At 38.4% G+C, this 20,014-nt stretch overlaps 1 protein-coding gene across 5 annotated transcripts in view; it reads right to left on the bottom strand.

The window, feature by feature from the left end:
- Positions 1–5,433: 5,433 nt before the first annotated feature.
- Positions 5,434–20,014, bottom strand: part of NR1H4 (nuclear receptor subfamily 1 group H member 4) — a 75,497-nt gene continuing 60,916 nt past the window's right edge. For 4 of the 5 annotated variants that reach the window (XM_045463786.1, XM_045463787.1, XM_045463783.1 and 1 more), the window contains 2 exons: positions 8,309–8,422; positions 6,002–6,615 (listed from right to left, as the gene is read on the bottom strand). In XM_045463786.1, coding sequence (XP_045319742.1) covers positions 6,377–6,615; positions 8,309–8,422 — 353 coding nt within the window. In that variant the 3' untranslated portion in view covers positions 6,002–6,376. Of the gene's footprint in view, positions 6,616–8,308; positions 8,423–20,014 lie in introns of all 5 variants that reach the window. The other variant, XM_045463788.1, reaches the window with a different exon arrangement.

The raw sequence follows: 20,014 nt of genomic DNA, 5'->3' as shown, positions 1-20,014 counted from the left end.
ACCAGACTCTCTCCTAGCACAAAGGGTCCTGTTCTCACAGAGCTTACGTTCTGGGGTGGGTGGGTCAGATGGCCATTCAAACCTTGACAGTCTAAGTGGTAATTGAACATGATGCCCTGGAGTGGTTTCTCCTTTTTGACTAAAGTTAATCCCAGAACCCTTTGCTCCCCCTGACTGCAGCAGATCAATTTGCACAGGCCCTGCTGTTCAAATAAACATATGTTTTATAGTGTTTCTGTTTAAAACTAAAGGACAGTTTGTCACGTGACATCATTTAGCCAAATTTTGAAGTGGAGCTGTAGCTTTAAGTTGGATTTGTTGGGGCCTAGTATAAAAATCTGGCCACTTCTCTACAGAACTTTTAAGAGTTGTTTGACAAGTCGTTCGTTTTTTTTTTTTTTTTTTCTTACACGCATACTATGTGCCTAAACATTTGAATCCACTTAATAAAAGTTGAAAGTATGTTGTACTCCTATATGTACTCTCTCTCCCTCATACACACACACACACACACACACACACTCACACCACTTAGTATTTCTGAAGCACATACTGAAACTGGCAGCAGGATATTTCATGCTTGCTTTCTTTTTATTTTCATTGTCTTTGTAGTTTGTCTTGGTAACTTCTGTGCCTTATAAAGATAGAAGACAGTGTGGAAGAAAGTGACTCTGCAATCAAAAAGTCTATGCAGGGGCACCTGGGTGGCTCAGTCAGTTAAGTGTCCAACTGTCCAACTCTTGATTTCAGCTCAGGTCTTGATGTCACAGTTTGTGAGATTGGGCTCTGTGCTGACAGAGCAGAGCCTGCCTGGGATTTTTCTCTCTCCCTGTCTCTCTGCCCCTCCCCTATGTGCTCTCTCTCTCAAAATAAATAAATAAACATTTTTTTTTAAGTCCATTAAATCACTTTAAGCCCATATCCTTCACTGAATAAATGTATAGATTGGGTGAGGAGTTCTCTTCTAAATTCTTTGATTCTTGGTGCTTTTCCCTTCTGTTCCCTTCCCTTCTTGTGCTTTTCCCTGCTTTTTACTTTCTGTACAAAAAGTAAGAAAGTTCTCCTGTTGCTTTCTAAACCTCACTTTTACATTAACTCCCAGTTAGTAACCCACACCCTAAGTGCACTCACCATCTTACCTATCTTGATTTTAACACTGCAATTACTAATTGAGGGTTCCACTTAATGAGGTACAATCTACTTTCATGTGTAGATTTTCTAATTAGTGGTTAGGTTAATAGCCATATTTTAGAGGTCCTTATTTTACTTGAAATTGCCATGGTTAGAACATGTACAGCAAGTCTCACCAGTCTGTGTCTTTCAGATGACAAAGTCTATTATAAGTTATGACTTTGCCAGAATTATGAAGATGTACCTACTTTAAGAAAGTATCATAGGGGCGCCTGGGTGGCGCAGTCGGTTAAGCGTCCGACTTCAGCCAGGTCACGATCTCGCGGTCCGTGAGTTCGAGCCCCGCGTCGGGCTCTGGGCTGATGGCTCAGAGCCTGGAGCCTGTTTCCGATTCTGTGTCTCCCTCTCTCTCTGCCCCTCCCCCGTTCATGCTCTGTCTCTCTCTGTCTCAAAAATAAATAAACGTTAAAAAAAAAATTAAAAAAAAAAAAGAAAGTATCATGCTTGGAAATCTAAGTTTTAAAAAAAGTTATTACATTAGGAATAATCATTTATCTGACTAATCAAACATCTCCACAGAATACAGAAGAACCTTCAAAATCATATGCACCTTGGATGTTGAGATATGATTTGGCTTTTTCACAGCCCTGAAAGAATGCTCTAGTGCTTAAAATATACCATAGTTGCAAAAATAAGTTTAAAATGGATTAAGAACTTAGTGTGAGACCTGAAACCACAAGAGCCCTAGAAGAGAACACAGGCAGTAATTTTTCTAACATCAGCTATAGCAACACTTTTTTTAGATATGTCTCCTGAGGCAAGGGAAATCGCAAAATAAATTGGGACTACATCAGCAGAGCAAAGGAAACAATAAAACTGAAAGGCAACCTATGAAATGGGAGAAGATATTTGCAAATGACATATCTGATAAAGGATTAGTATCTAAAATATATAAAGAACTCCCGCCGCCTGGTGGCTCAGTCAGTTAAGTGTCCTACTCTCGGTTTCAGCTCAGGTCATGATCCTAGAGTAGTGGAATTGAGCCCAGAGTTAGACTCTGCACTAAGCATGGTGCCTGCTTAAGATTCTCTCTCTCTCTCTCTCTCTCTCTCTCTCTTTCTCTCTCTCTCTCCCTCTCCCCCACTTTCACTCTCTCTCTCTCTCTTTGAAATAAAATATATATATTCAAAGAACGTATACAACTCAACACCACAAAAACAAATAATCCAATTTATTTTTTTCAAATAATCCAATTTAAAAGATAGAAGACATGAACAGACATTTCTCCAAAGACGACATACGGATAGCCACAGACACATGAAAAGATGCTCAACATCACTAATCATCAGAGAAATTCAAAATCACGATGAGATATCACCTCACACCTGTCAGAATGGCTACAGTCAAAAATACAAAGAACAACAAGAAAATACAAGAAATACAAGAAACAAGAAGTGTTGGCAAGGATGTGGAAGAAAAGGAACTCATGCACCATTAGTGGGAATGCAAACTAGTGCAGCCACTGTGGAAAACATTATGGAGGTTCCTCAAAAAATTAAACATAGAACTACCATATGATCCAGTAATTCCACTACTGGGTATTTACTCAAAGAATACAAAAACACTAATTTGAGAAGATATACATACCCTTATGTTTATTGCAACATTGTTTACAATAGCCAAATTATGGAAGCAGCCCAGGTGTCCACCAATAGACGAATGGATAAAGATGTGATACACACAGAAGCACACACATGCACACTTACATATGTATATATATATATATATATGTATATATGTATATATATATGTATGTATATACATATATATGTAAGTATATACAGTGGACTATTATTTATCCATAAAAAAGAATGAAATCTTGCCAGTTGCAACAACATGGGTGGATCTAGAGAGTATAATGTTAAGTGAAATAAGTCAGAGAAGAGACAAATACCATATGATTTCACTCATTTGTGGAATTTAAGAAAAAAATGAACAGAGAAAAATGGAGACAAACCAAAAAACAGACTCTTAACTACGGAGAACAAACTAGCAGTTACCACAGGGAGGTTGGTAGGGGAATGGGTGAAATAGGTGAAGGGGATTAAGTGTTCACTTATCTTGATGAGTCCTGAGTAATATATAGAATTGTTGAATTACTATATTGCATACCTGAAACTAATATAACACTGTATGTTAGGTATACTAGAATTTTTATTTATTTTTCATTTTTTTAATATTTATTTTTGAAGAGAGAGAGAGAGAGAGAGAGAGACCGAGCGTGAGTGGGGGAGGGGCAGAGAGGGAGACACAGAATCTGAAGCAGGCTCCTGGCTTTGAGCTGTCAGCACAGAGCCCGACGTGGGGCTTGAACTCACAAACTGCGAGATCATGACCTGAGCCAAAGTCAGGTGCTTAACTGACTGAGCCACCCAGGAGCCCCTGGAATTTTTTAAGAATACCGTAGTTGTTGCTTTTTTTGTTTTGTTTTGTTTTGTTTTGATTGATTAGTTGTTTTGTTCTGCATTTTGTGGCAGCTGCTGTTGCATTTAATGTCTTGATATTTTTGGGTGTCAATCTATGGATTATGTCTCATGTGAAGTACTGGATAAAATTTGGGGGCAATGGAAGTCTTGATTTATTCACAATCAATTAAACTACTCATTCAGCAGATAGTCTATTGAGAACCAACTACATTAAAAACAACATTTAGCTTATCTTAAAGAAATGTATATTATTATAAATATATATAAGTAATTCAATGATATAAAATGTTACAATAACAACAGTTGTGATTAATACTAAAATGTTCTATCTATGTAGTGGGTGGAATAGTGTGCCCCCACGCCCAAATTCATGTCCATCTGGAACCTCAGAATGTGAACTTATTTGTAAATAAGATCTTTACTGATGAACTCCCTCTTCAAATTTGAGAATTTGCTAGTATGGCTCACAGAACTCTGGAAACAGTTTATTTACTATTACTGGTTTCTTATAAAGGGCACAACTCAATAATAGCCAAATGGAAGAGGCACAGGGTTGGGTATGGGGGTGGGGGAGAGAACATGGTGTTTCCATGCTCTCTCCAGCACCCTGTACCCCAGCACCTTGATGTGTGCACCAACCCAAAAAACTCTCCAAACCCATCATTTAGGGATATTTATGGAACATCCATTACACAGGCATGATTGATTAAATCCCTGGCCACTGGTAATTTACCTCTCCCCACTTCAGAGTCTGGGGATGGGGTTGAAAGATCCAGCTCTCTAATCACCAGGTTGGTTCCTCTAGCAAACATCTCCCATTCTGAAGCATCTAGATTCCGCGCCACCCCCCCCCCATCACCTTATTAGCATAAACTCAGGTGTGGTTGAAAGGGGCTTGTTATGAATAACAAAAGATGCTCCTTTCACCCCTATTAGGAAATTTCAATGGTGTTAGAAGCTCTGTGTCAGGAACCAGGGACAAAGCGCCAATATGTATTTCTTATTGTATCACAGTTTTCTACATGACAAGCATTATTATTTGCCATTACAAGGTCTTAACTACACGAATAAATCCACACTTACAGGAGAAACTCCTAGCTCTCTCCCTTCCAGCTCATTTCTCACCACCTTCTGTACAGATGCCTTGTGATCTAGAAACACCAAACCACACTCCTTTCCTAAACTGGATCTCATCTTTCACGCATTCAGAAATTTACTTCTCTATCTTAAGTGTCCTTTCTTTACCAGCCCTCTTCCTTGGTGAGCCTGCAACTTCCCACTTCCTTTTCATTCAGGAACTAAATCCCTTGAGATGGTAGGGGCTGGTATCTTCATTTCACAATGGGGAAACCGAGGCTCAAGAAGGGTTGTGCACTCTAGATCTCTCCCCAGATTACTTGTGCTTTTTAACATCTGCACAACTCCCCACCCTTTGCTTTTGTTCCTGCCACCCCTTCCACTTTTAATCCTCCTCCCTCTCACCCTGATCCATGGAAGTCCTGGCTATCTTTCCAAGGCCAAGGGAAATCCCACCTCCATAAGACTTGCCCAGTGAGCCCATAAAACTTGCCTCTGCACTTCTTTATAAACCCCTCCTGGAAGTTACTTTGTCCCTATAGGGATCTTTACTTAATGGGAATTCAAGTCTTGTTGCAGCAAGTGGAATTCAATTAGTACTAGCCCCAATTCATTCCTCTTTCCACTATGCTTAGGACTTCAGGGTTGCTCTAATATTTGAACACAAAAAACCTTTCTCATGCTAAGCAAAGCTTCATTTTGACTGACTTCAGGAGAAAGGGAGATATAAACCCATTACTTACAGAAGGTGTTTTATTGTGTTCACCAAAGGATAATGGGGAGAAGAATGCAACAGTATAACAATGAATGAAGGAAATGAAGGAATTCCTGCTTTGGGGGAAGCATACAACAGCTGTGCACCCAGCTGTAGGAGTGTTTTCCAAAAGCAAAACAAAACAAACCAAAAAAAAAAAAAAAAAAAAAGATTGATTATATGCACTGAAGCCAATAGTGAGTACTTTTAAGAGAGAAAAGGGAATATTCCAACACTGGAGTTATCTGCATACTCTGGATTTGTAAATACTGCTTCAAGACCCTAATTGTGGAAAGGGTTTGCTTGAGGGAATACTTCACGTGAGAATCATTAACTTTTCTGTGTGCTATCTCTTTGAACTTCAAATGAAATAATCTGAGGGCTATTACAAATAAATGAATATTCACCAGGGCTTCTTCAGGGATAAGAAGAACACCATTTGTGCTGTGAGAGTTTATCCATCACCCCACCCCCAGGCCCAATATGATGTCATTGACCATTTAAAGAAATGAGTTTGTATATTTTTCAAATTTTGTTCTGGAAGAAAAGCCTGTTGCCATTATGCTGAGTTTATTGCCAAAATTGAACACAACTCTTTTATAAAATATATGCAACAAGGTAAGATAAAGAGCAAAATGAAATTTTCCCTATTTCAAAAGACAGAAGTGAAGAATGATCAGTTTGATTAGGCAAACAGGGCATGCCACTTAGAGTGAAAGAATCCCTGAAGCCATGTAAAACACAATGTAAAGAAAGTAATCCTATCTAGCTTCATATTTACAATGGTAGAAGTTACATAATTACTGCATAAATATTCATCAAAATTCTTGTGTGAAACCAGGTACAAATGAAATAAAAGAAAGTTATACATCAGATTTATATTATAAGGAAAATAAATCACTAGATGCTGTTGCTCCTGCAATGCTCATCACTGCACATCCCAGATTTCACAGAGAAGTGGGGTAAATTTGTGGTCATTTACTCTCCAAGACATCAGCATCTCGGCATGGTGATGATTGAATGTCCTCAACTCAGTCAGTCGACCCAGGAGACAGGCAAAGTGTTGGGGATTTTCAGGCTGATAAATCTTGCACAGCTTTTGGAGCACATCAAGCAGTGGTTCCTGAAGCTTCTCTACTGCCTCTCTGTCCTTTATGTATTGTCTGTCTGTTTTGAAGTTTAAAATAAGAGGACAAAATAAAAAAGTGGAAAAGTATTCATTTGGCATAATAATAGCAATGGTAACTTTCTTGCAACATAAATTACAAATGTGCACTTCTAAATGTACAAATAACGTGTTCAACTTGATGAATTTTCACACACACACGTATATATTCATGTAATCACAACTAGATCAAGATATAGAACATCTACTGGCCCACCACAGAAGCCTCTCTAAATTCTCCTTTTAATCCATGCCCCCAAAGGTAACCCATATGGTAGACATAAGCATCATTTCTAGTGGGTGTATTCCAAGTAGCAGAATTGCTAGGTCATAGGGTGCATGCATGTGTGTGTGTGTGTGTGTGTGTGTGTGTGTGTGTAGCTTTAGGATATATGGTCAAGAAGTTTTTTTAATTGTAAGTTTTCTGGTAAAAAAATTAAGTAACAACTAGTTTCTGCCTCAATATTATATATAAAAATGGTTTAAGGCTAATATTGAAATATTGGAAACATCCTGAATATCCAAACATGGTAACAATTAACTAAGTAATTGTACATTAATATGATAAATATGATGGATACATATATTTCAACAGTTTTACCAATATAATTTTTTAATGACATGGGAAAAAAAACTTTAAAGAAAAGATAGTATGCTCTATATTATGTTAAAAAAGATGTAGGGGCACCTGAGTGGCTCAGTCAGCTGAGAGTCCAACTCTTGATCTTGGCTCAGGTCATGATCTCACAGTTCATGAGATTGAGCCCCCATGTCATTCCATCTCCACTCTGATAGTGCAGAGCCTGCTTGGGATTTTTCTCTCTCCATCACTCCCCTCCTTGTACTCTCTCTCTCTTTCTCTCAATAAATAAATACATACATACCTACATACATACATAAACTTAAAAAAAAGTAAGTTTAGGGGCGCCTGGGTGGCGCAGTCGGTTAAGCGTCCGACTTCAGCCAGGTCACGATCTCGCGGTCCGTGAGTTCGAGCCCCGCGTCAGGCTCTGGGCTGATGGCTCAGAGCCTGGAGCCTGTTTCCGATTCTGTGTCTCCCTCTCTCTCTGCCCCTCCCCCGTTCATGCTCTGTCTCTCTCTGTCCCAAAAATAAATAAACGTTGAAAAAAAATTTTTTTTTAAAATAAAAAAAATTAAAAAATTTAAAAAAAAAGTAAGTTTAAAAAGGATGTAACTTCCTTTACTTCCCTGTTCAAATTTCAATCCTTAGAAAAGCCTTTCCTGCCCACCAATTATAACATTCTGCTGCCACTTTCCTTCCTTATAGCCTCATCTTTATAGTTGTTTTACCATTACCACCTCCTGAAAGTTATTTTTGTTTCTTCATTTATTGTCTTTCTCATCCTACTAGGATGCAAGCTCTATGTAGCTATATTTGGCCTGTTTCTTTACTGCTGTATCCTCCATTGTCTGGAACCATGTTTAGTACATAGTAGGTGTTCCAAACTCAATTATTCAATGAAAGACTTTAATGTTTACAGGAAAGGCTGGGAAGAACTACACTGAAATACTAACAATGATTCTATTTGAGTAGTGGAATTACAGGCCATTTTATTTTTTCTTTATGCCTCTGTGTCTTCTACACTTTTCTTTAAGAAACTTTATTGCTATTATACTGGAGAGGGAGGAGAATAAACAAATGGCATAAAGATAAAAACATAACAATAAAATTACCTGGAGAGAGGATAACAATTGCTGTAAGCAGAGCATACTCTTCTTGAGTCATTTTCAATTCTGCAACACTTTTATAAAAACTAAACATAGGTGTTATATACTCATCAGAGATACCTATGGGGGAAAGATGAAAAATTACAGAGGCATAGTTAAATTTTTGAATGACTAAAAAGTGAGAAACTACAAACATATATACATGCACATGTTAATATTTATGCACAAATAATGTCTATATTTTATTTGTCCAATCAAAGGCAGTTCACTGCAAAGAAGGTCATTTAACAAAATCCTCAATATATAACTTAATCAGCAATGCCTTTATTTTAGTCACTCCTGTCCAACAATAAATCATAATGTTCTTGAATCGCCCAAAGAATCTCCCAACTTCACCATTTTCTGGATGGGGTTTGGTTAATCTTTTTAATATTAAACTCTATTGTGGGGAATAAGCTTAAGAATTCCCTGAGCTTGCACCAATGGGTTAACAAGGCTTAGAGCAGAAAGTGGCCACAGGGCAAAAGCGGCCCAGTGTAGAACAAAGAACAGAGCAGATATCTGCTTCCACAGGACTAAAGCTTCCTAGAATAGGTAAATAGGTGAAGAAGGCAAAAAAGACCTCCGCCACACCCACCCAACATGGCGGAGAAGTAGGGGGATCCATACCTCCCGCATCTCTCAAACAAAGAAGTTCTGAAGCCAAAGGACTTTGAACCCCAACAGTCTGGGAGGAAAAGATACGGAATCTACCAGGAAGAAAATGGGACAACTTGAGAAATGATAGGTGGGTGATTGTGAATTGGGGAAGATAAAACAGGCTTCTTAGACATGGAGGGGAGGGATCCCTTTCTGCGGAGAGACGAAAGGCAGAGAAGGAGCGGCTGGGAAAGTGTAGGACTGTATCTGGACAAGAGAAAAACCTCCGACTGGGACTGAGAGGTATCCTATCTCTAACTGCAGGGTTTTCTTCAGACTGCGGCTGGGTCCCTGTTTGTGCACCTGGGGAAGAGGGGAGCCAGCCCTGGGTTTGGGGGTAGATCAGGGGAGCAGTCTGCACTAGGAGAAAGTGGCCCCCTTTCAGGAGCACTGTGGGAAAAGACAAAGCCTGCCTGCACCCACCACCCCCAGGGCCCAGCGAGGTTGGCGGGGCAGTCCGCAGTAGGAGAAGGCAACCCTCCCTGAAGTGCTGCGGCACAGACAAAGCCAACTGAGACCACATATTGTGCCACACAGAGAGGCGCTTCCCCAGTGTCAGAGCGCATGGAGCGGGTCTTTGATTCCCAGCCAAGTCCAGGGTCAGGGGAGTTGGTGGAGCGAGAAGGACAGCCCGGTCTGGGCCCATGGCACAATGAGGATGACTCAAACGGAGTCCACCAGGTCCATGGAGAAGAGACTGGGGGATCGCCATTCCCCCCCCCTCCCCCCCACCAGCACCACCAAGGCAGGGCTTCAGGGATCATCCGAGGGTCCCACAGTGGAGGCAGGACCAGCCTACACCAAACCATGCCCCTCCACACTGGGTAACTGTGTATCTACTGGAGCAAGACAGACCCTGTTTAACCAGATGGACAGCTCCTCTAGACCAGTGCTGCAGCATTGCCTGGATTAATTCCAGGTCAATTCTGGATATACAGATATATTCTCCCCACCATTTTTCCTCCTTATCTCTTCCCTCCTCTAGGCTGATTACCCTGGTTATTGGTTTGTCTAAACAGACAAATGAAATCAAGGGCATCAAAATTGGCAAAGATGAAGTCAAACTTTCACTTTTCACAGACAACATGATACTCTACATGGAAAACCTGGCAGACTCCACCAAAAGTCTGCTAGAACTGATACATGAATTCAGCAAAGTGGCAGGGTACAAAATTAATGTATAGAAATCGGTTGCATTTTTATACACCAATAATGAAGCAACAGAAAGGGAAATAAAGAAACTGATCCCATTCACAATTGCACCAAGAAGCATAAAATTCCTAGGAATAAAACCTAACCAAACATGTAAAAGATCTGTATGCTGAAAACTATAGAAAGCTTATGAAGGAAATTGAAGAAGATACAAAGAAATGGAAAAACATTCCATGCTCATGGATTGGAAGAATAAATATTGTTAAAATGTCAATACTACCCAAAGCAATCTACACATTCAATGCAATCCCAATCAAAATTGCACCAGCATTCTTCTCGAGGCTAGAACAAGCAATCCTAAAATTTATGTGGAACCACAAAAGACCCCAAATAGCCAAAGTAATCTTGAAGAAGAAAACCAAAATGGGAGGCATCACAATCCCAGACTTTAGCCTCTACTACAAAGCTGTCATCATCAAGACAGCATGGTATTGGCACAAAAACAGACACATAGACCAATGGAATAGAATAGAGACCCCAGAATTGGACTCACAAATGTATGGTCAACTCATCTTTGACAAAGCAGGAAAGAATATCCAATGGAAAAAAGACAGTCTCTTTAACAAATGGTGCTGGGAGAACTGGACAGCAACATGCAGAAGGTTGAAACTAGACCACTTTCTCCCACCATTCACAAAAATAAACTCAAAATGGATGAAGGACCATCAAAAAGGACTATCAAAAAGGATCCTCATCAAAAAGGATGAGTGTGGGACAGGAAACCATCAAAACCCTAGAGGAAAAAGCAGGAAAAAACCTCTTTGACCTCAGTCGCAGCAATTTCTTACTCGACACATCTCCAAAGGCAAGGGAATTAAAAGCAAAAATGAACTATTGGGACCTCATGAAGATAAAAAGCTCTGCACTGCAGAGGAAACAATCAACAAAACTAAAAGGCAACTGACAGAATGGGAAAAGATATTTGCAAATGACACATCAGATAAAGGGCTAGTATCCAAAATCTATAAAGAACTCACCAAACTCCACACCCGAAAAACAAATAATCCAGTGAAGAAATGGGCAGAAGACATGAATAGACACTTTTCTAAAGGAGACATCCAGATGGCCAACAGACACATGAAAAGATGCTCAACGTCACTCATCATCAGGGAAATACAAATCAAAACCACACTGAGACACCACCTCATGCCAGTCAGAGTGGCTAAAATGAACAAATCAGGAGACTATAGATGCTGGAGAGGATGTGGAGAAACGGGAACCCTCTTGCATTGTTGGTGGGCATGCAAACTGGTGCAGCCACTCTGGAAAATAGGGTGAAGGTTCGTCAAAAAATTAAAAATAGATCTACCCTTTGACCCAGCAATAGCACTGCTAGGAATTTACCCAAGGGATACAGGAGTACTGATGCATAGGGGCACTTGTACCCCCAATGTTTATAGCAGCACTTTCAACAATAGCCAAATTATGGAAGGAGCCTAAATGTCCATCAACTGATGAATGGATAAAGAAGTTGTGGTTTATATATACAATGGAATACTATTTGGCAATGAGAAAGAATGAAATCTGGCCATTTGTAGCAACCTGGATGGAACTGGAGGGTATTAGGCTAAGTGAAATAAGTCATACAGAGAAAGACAGATACCATATGTTTTCACTCTTATGTGGATCCTGAGAAACTTAACAGAAGACCATGGGGGAGGGGAAGGGGAAAAAAAAAAGTTACAGAGAGGGAGGGAGACAAACCATAAGAGACTCTTACTGAGACCAAACTGAGGGTTGATGGGGGGGGGGGGTGGGGGAGAAGGGAAAGTGGGTTATGGGCATTTAGGAGGGCACCTGTAGGGATGAGCACTGGGTGTTGTATGGAAACCAATTTGACAATAAATTATATTTAATAAAAAAAAAAAGACCTCCACAGCAAGGCAAAATTACCTGGAGCTAATCAGTAAAAACAAAAATAAATAAATACATACATACATACACACACACACACACACACACACACACACACACACATACACATACATAAATGCCTTGTTAACCCTGAGATAGCGTCCTCCATCTGTCTTATCCCCTAGACAAGTTAAGGTAAACAGACATGGCACCTGGCACCTGCAGTAAACAGCCGTCTGCTTGGTGCTGCAATTTTGTTTTGTATTGACTGAAATCCCTAATACCACATATCTTTGAAAACCCCCTTCTCTCACACACTTGAGTTAATGATCACTGTTTTATTATCTCTTTTTGCACATCCATCACGTTTGTAAACCTTCTGATCCTAATAAATATGGAGCAAGGACCCTTCCTCGAGGCTCTTGTCTCCTCCCGAACATTAGCCTCTCTTGTATTCAATTCTGTGTCTGCTGTCTTGCTGGACAAGAGAGAACTCCAGAGTCAAAGTCTGTGACAATCTGTAATTAAGGTATAGGTAGCATCTTAAATAATCAACAAAAAAAATTATTGTCCTTAAGCCCAGAAGTATAAACATCTTGACTTAATACATTGGCTAGGATTCTTCTCAGTTCCAGTGCTTACTAGGGCATTGGTACTTGTCTGTTCTCTTCAAACTTACATGTCTAAAACCAAAGATACCATGTACAGAACTAAACTCCTCATCTTCCTCCAAATCCACCTCTCTCCTGATATTCCCATTCTCAGTGACATATCTTTACCCATACACTTTCCCCTGCCTGACAACTGAGATTTGGCCCTCTCTCTAACCCAGTTAGGTGCCAAGTCCTATGATTCAGCATGATAACTCTTCCTAGGTGTTCTTTCTCCTCTCCACAACTCCTAGAATTGACTTAGTTTCAGTCCTTATTTCTTTTCATCTGGACTGCCTCCTCAGTCTTCAGTTTGGCCCCAGAATCACAAAATTCAAATCACACCCTGTCTCCTCAATTTTTACAAATCTTCAAAAACTCTCAGTGGCTTTTGGCATAAGTGTTCTTCTTTTTTACATAGGAAGCTCCAAGACCTGTACCCACCCACTACTCACCTACCTGATAATAGTAGTAACAGTAAGATCCATATTTATTGAGTACTCATTATGTATTATACACTGTTCCAAGCACTTCTTATGCTATAATTCATTTAATCTTCCTAATACCTCATGAGGTAGGTGCTGTGAGGTTATCTCATTTGCCCAGAGAACCACAGCTCATGATTGGTGGAAACAATATTCAAACCATGGATAGCTAGCAGGCTCCAGAGTCCTGGCTTTTAGCTGTCACTAAGCTGTACAATCTTTCTATCACACAGCCTTTACTCCAGCCATGTTTAGCCACTTGGATCTCCCTAAATAATTCATACTGCTCAGTTTTGTTTTTAAATTTTTTAGTTCATCTATTTTGAGAGGAAGAAAGAGAGCACACATGAAGGGGAAGGGCAAAGAGAGAGGGAATGAGAGAATCCCAAGCAGATTCTGCACTGATAGTCCAACTCAGAGCCCACAAACTGTAAGACCTTGACTTGAGCCAAGATTGAGAGCCAGTTGCTTAACTGACTGAGCCCCCTAGGCACCCCCACACTGCTCAAGATATTCTACCTGGAATATCCTCCGTCTCCTTTATCTAGATGTAACTCTTCATAATTGAAGGCTCTTTTGTGTCACTTCCTCCACTCATTCAACAAGTATTAACTAGGTGCCTGTTCCTGTGCATGGCTCCATTCCAGAAAAGTTTTGACAGGGGAATTACAGAGACAGAAAAAAAGAAGGAGAAGAAGAAGAGGAGGGTGGGAGGAGGAAAAGGAGGAAGAAGGGAAAGGGAAGGGAAGAAGGGGAAGGAGGAGAAGGAGGGAAGGATTGGGGGATGAGGAGAAGAAGGAGAAGGAAGAGGAAAAGGAAGAGGAAGAAGAGGAAAAGGAGGAGGAAGAGGAAAAGGAGGAGGAAGAGGAAAAAGAAAAAAGACCATGGGTGGGCAGGGGGTGGGGGAGACTGATACGACTTATGGATGAATTAAAATGAGGATGAGATTCCCTGAATTGTTCCACACTAAAATAGAATGCTGTATCCCATCCTGAAGCAGACCTAGAGACATACAGCTTTGGTAAAACCAAACTAGAATACATTCGTATTCCAGATGCTAAAGAACATAATTATCATCTAATATTCTGCTTCATAGAATCAGAAAGTCTAAATCCTTACCTTGAGAATAATCTAAAGAGTCTTCCCAAACTGAATCCCTGATCTTCCTCTCTTTAGTCAAAATGCCACACTTTCCTCCCTCCTTGACTTTTGATTCTTTAATCTACCCAGTGGGCTCTCTTAACAACAGTGTCTTTGTTAAGCAATTTGGGTATTACATCATGTGGAAGATTCCAGCTTTTACAGATTGATCCAAATACCCATCACTGAATTAGATACAACTTAAAAATGTAGAAGGTGGAGTATGTGATCCTGGGAATACCAGTCCTGGTTTCCAACAAACATAGAGGTTAAGAGTTAGTGAGCCAGCTCTGAGTTTGAAATTTGACCTATGATTTGATCTTAGTCACAGAACTTAAACTCCATAAACCCCAATTTCTTCATTTGTGAAATGTGAATTATAACAATAGGAAGTTGTTATATTGTATGAGATAATATGCGTGGAGTGCTTAGCATAATGCCTGGTTAATAATAAACCCTCAATAAATGTTAGAGCAAATACTAATAATAACTATTATTGTTATTCAGGAAATTGGATTAATTTTACTTCAGTAGTTCATTTTAATCTCAGTTCATCTTAATTTTAGTTAGATTAAGCTCATGTACTTTTGTGTTTACAAAGCTACATTTTTGTTTTGTTTTTATATTCTGCACTTTCCTAGAGATGAATCCAAATTGGCCGATCAGAGATTTGCTTCAGTATGTTTCTAGGTGTTAAAGCTTAACTACATCTACATTTTCTTGGCAAGGTTGTTCTATTTCACTTTAAAAAAGAAAAATGGCAGTCTTTAGGCTTTCTTCAGCATTCAGGGACTATGCCCATCATATCTGGCTACCCAAAATAGTAATTCATGATTCTGCTATTTTTAAAAATAGCTTACAAGGATATGGGGATAATATTAAAGGCAGCTGATTTGAAAATATTTAAATTTTAGAAATTATCTTTGACTACCTAATTTTCTATTTTGTCTTTCTTTTTTAAAATTTTTTGAATGTTTATTTATTTTTGAAAGACAGAGAGTAAGCAGGGGAGGGGCAGAGAGAGAGGGAGACACAGAATCTGAAGCAGGCTCCAGGCTCTGAGCAGTCAGCACAGAGCTCAACGCGAGGCTCAAACCCACGAACTGTGAGGTCATGATCTGAGCTGAAGTTGGATGCTTAACCGACTGAGCCACCTAGGCGCCCCATCTATTTTGTCTTTCTAAATCCCCATTAACCTACCAAAAATGCTACCTTCATTAGCGACCTCATTATTGTTAATAGTTTTCAGGAAAAAAAAAAGTAAGGATGTTGGTTATGATTGTTCATCTTGTATATGTTCTACAAGCCAACAGTGAATATACATTATAAATGTAAGAAATAGAATTTTATAAAAATAAATTTCCTACAGGATAGATCAAATATAAATCTACTTTTGGAATTAGAGTTAATAATCAGAATTAACCACAGCACCATCAACAAAGGGGTATTTTAAGTGTTTACGAACCAGCAATTTCTAACCTAAGAAATGTAACACTAACATCATTCTCAAGGGGCAGTCTTTTCTTGATTTCCTGCCTCCTCCTCTCTGGAGACTTGCTTAAAGTTTGTTTCGTTTTTTGCTCTTTTGCCCAATTAGCTGATTTTTGGTCACAAGGGGGGGCTATTTTCTAACTTAAGGACAAAGACTGCTGTGGAAAAGTGCAAAGTTGTAAAAAAAAAAGTTTGTTTGCACTCCTGTTTCTTGTTTTGCCTTAAAAAGAAAGAGAGGTATGTAATTTATAAATTATTTTAAAGTCAGAAATATTCCTTGAGAGAAAAACTATTTGATAGAATTAACTCTGCTATTTTCAGTTATTTTGAATGTAAATGTCTTTCACTTCCTAATCATCTTCCAAGTTTTGACTGGGAAAAAAAATAAAGCAGAGGGGTGTGTATGTGTGATACAAGAATACGTATTATGTAAGAAAATTCCCACCCCTTCATTGAGGGAAAGAAGAGGAGAAAAGGAAAGGAAAGAGTGTGTGCTGACAAACAATTTCTGAGATTGATAGTTTGGACCTAACTTTAAATACCAATAAAATTATATTTGTCATGTCAAAGATCTATTTGAATGAAAACTCATAAACTAAAATCTGTTTTTTAATATTTATTAAGTTAAAAAAAATAAAATTCCTGGTATTTTAAATACCTCTATCTGATATATTATAATTGGTTTGATCAAGATAGACCAAGAATCTTATTAAAAATGATACTATTTGCTCAAAACCATATAATTTGACATTTTTCTAGAAATGACGCCGCCCCATAGCATAGAAGTTAAGGTATAAGTCTCTGACATGGCACACAAAGCAATGTTTGCTTTCTGCTTTCCTTCCAAACTAAGCTCTCTCCATCTAACTACTCCATCCAGTAGTTTCCCTATGAAGTAATGACTTCCACTCTTGGATCCTGAAGCTGATTCAGGTCATTGTCTACACAGCTTATCTACCTCCCCCTGACCCTAACCTTATGGCCATGTACTATGGCAAAGACAGATTGAAACTCCAGCCCAAGGTCCAGCCCCCGTTTGTCTCATTTCTCTTGTCAGAGGTTGGTTAGTCAGCGACAGTACAATTCTGACCAATGAGACATAGGGGAGTCTACTCAGGAGCTCTCAAGAAAGATTTCTACACTCAGAAAGAGACCATTAAGTTTCTACATTGAGTTTCTTTTTCCTTTGGCCATTGTTGCACCACATGTGATGCCTGAAAATGCTCTGGCCAGGAAGAGAATCAGCCTGAGGGTAAAGCCAATACACCAAGAATAGCTGAGCAGAAAGATGAAAAAAGACCTATGTTTCTGATAATGTGTCGATCCCTTTAATTAACCAATTTTGCTGTCACCCTTCCTCTGGGTTTTTCATTTGAGTTAATGTCCTTACTTTTTCAGGCCATATGGAATTGGATTTCCTGTGATTGTCAGCCAAGAGCATCCTAACAGACAGTTCCTCTAACACATAAGATACATTTTTAATGTTTTCATGCTTTTGGGTCTGAAGTATAAGGTAGGATCCCTGTGAGGCTAGGACACACCATTCATTTTTCAAGGCAACATTCAAATTTTGCTTCCTCTGTGGAGGTTTCCCTGTCACCGGGAAGCATAATTATTTTCTCCCTTCTGTAGGTTCAATTCTATTGCATGTATCAGAATTCATATCTCTTTCCCATTAGAGTGTGAAATGCCATAAAAAATTTTTATGCGAACAGGAACTAATGCTGTATTCCCAGTGCCTGACACACTGCCTGACCACTAAATGGTGCTCCATAGATGTTTCTTATCCACCTCTGTATTCTCAGTAACTATCATCCTACTGGAGACATGGTTAAGAATAACAATTGTTTGTTAAATTGGGCAATATTATGTTTTGCTAGTTCTTTGCAATGAAGGTCACATAGTTCTGAGATGTAATGGTGGCAAGGGAGGCCATTAGACAATGGAAGCATTTTCATGGTGTTAAGAGATTGGACCCTAACCTCTACTTCAACTGCTAAATTCTACCTAGTGAGTCATTTGTGCCATACTGTTGGCCTTAAGTAAAAAGCTGCCATCAGACTAGCAATTCAAAAAATAACTACTTTCAATATAAAAGATTTAATTTGAAATACTTAATAAACACTTTCCATTAGCCCTAGTGGTTAAAAGTTATCTGGCTAAATTAGATCTTACTGGTGCTTAGGAATTGCCAGTGTCTGGATTGTCAAGTTCCAGATTCATCTCAACAAAATTCACCAATTTTTGTATGACAAATGTGTGCCATGCACTATGATAACGCTGGGAATAATCTTCTAGCAGTTAATGGATTAATGGAAGGGGCAGATACATAAATAAATACATAATGTCCAATACTGGACAAGTATAAAAGGCTTAGGGAATACAGCTGAGAGCCATTGAAAAGGCTGACTCTTGTATCAATTTAACACTTTCTCTTATTTTGAAAAAGATTTTCCTACAGTTTGAATCCCAAATTTTTCCATGCCAAAACTACCACATGACCACTATGAAAAACAAAATGAGAGGTGTTGAGAACTCCAAATTTTGACTTACACATTTACCTTTTTTACAAATATTCTGCCATTTGTTCTTTACATTTCCAACCCTTTTTTCAAAGTCAGTATCTGAACTGATAATCAGCTTACATCTTCTTCTTTAGAAAATTTAGTTCTTCCAATTGTTTTCATTTATTACCAAAGCTAAAGCAACGAAATCATGTGTATTTAAAGAGCAGAGACATAAGCACAGTATACTACATAGAGCACACCTTACTATGCTACTGTAAACTAGTTACAACTCTACCATGCTAATAAAGATGTCTCATTTCTCTAACCTCCTTGATCCTATTTATCATTTACTTAAAACCAATTTCAAATTGCTACTCATTGCTTATACTTTCTCTCTCAACCAAAGGGCAGGAATCTGTGTTTTACTAGGTCTTTGTATTCCCTACTAGCTGATAGTAGAGCAAATATTAGGCCATGGTGAGTGAAACATATAGAAAGAGTACTGAGGTTTGAGTTGAATCACCTGTGTTCATCTCTTGGCAATCTGCTGATTAGTTGTGTGTCTTTGGGCAGGTCAACCGGCCTCTCTAAGCCTGTTTCCTCATCTATAAAATAAAAACGATAGCACCCACCTTCTGGGGCCACTGTGAATACAATAAGATGATGTGTATAAAAGGAAAGCATTGAAAAAATCACAAGAGATGTTGTCATCCTGATAAATACAAATAAATTGAATATTTCATTTATGTCTGTTATGGGGATCAAAAAAGACCAAAATATACCATAAATTTCAGTGGTTATTTATATTTGAAGTTAATAGAACAAGTTACATTGGTCTGTGAAAAGTTATTGCTCATTCTCTTAATGTTAAAATAGAAAATCATTCAATGTTAGCAATTATAGTGTTGTCATATTTTATCATATGATTATTCCTATTGTTAATAAATATTTTAGCTTTAAAGACTAGTTTGCATAATACTACATTAGGAATAATATAATTGAGGCACTAAAATTATATAGAAACAACCCAACCACAGGTTATGTCAGATATAATGTTCTGAAGCTTCAATTAACATATATAAACACTGTAACCCTCATTAATTAAATGTATCTCAGGAGACAGTATTTTTGTGTATGTAATTGAGAAAATAATAGCAAACAAAAGAGTATGAATATGAAGAAAAAAAGAAATTTCACATTGTATTCTTTAAAGACTTCTGTAGGCATAAACAGGGCAACTTTGAGATGTTATGTTTCTCTAGAATTAAAGGTACAATAGAAAGAATATGTTATATTTGCACAAGAATAAAAAGTTATTCTGAAAGGTCATCTTGCAAGATCATGGTTCTATGTGGTGTGTGGAAGAGGCAATGTTCTGAAAATCTACTGGGAGAAGCAAATTCATAAATATTAATAAATGGAAGCATCATTATAGATAATAAAATATGAAGCAGCATGTAAGTTTGAATGGTTTTTATTGTTACAATATGTGGTTGATGTTTGGGTAAAGTAATCTATTTGTGAACTGGAGGCATGCATATTTATTTATACAGTTCTTCTTATGGAAGACTTCATTCTTGAACTTTTCTGAAATTTGCAAAATCACAAGTTCTGAAACCTATGCTAATCAAGCAAGTTTTTTTCTTTTTTATTACCTATTTTTTAACCTGCAAG

This window comes from Leopardus geoffroyi, chromosome B4, assembly GCF_018350155.1.
Source record: "Leopardus geoffroyi isolate Oge1 chromosome B4, O.geoffroyi_Oge1_pat1.0, whole genome shotgun sequence".
Taxonomy (NCBI): Eukaryota; Metazoa; Chordata; class Mammalia; order Carnivora; family Felidae; genus Leopardus; species Leopardus geoffroyi.
This window is presented reverse-complemented; position numbering and strand designations above follow the sequence as displayed.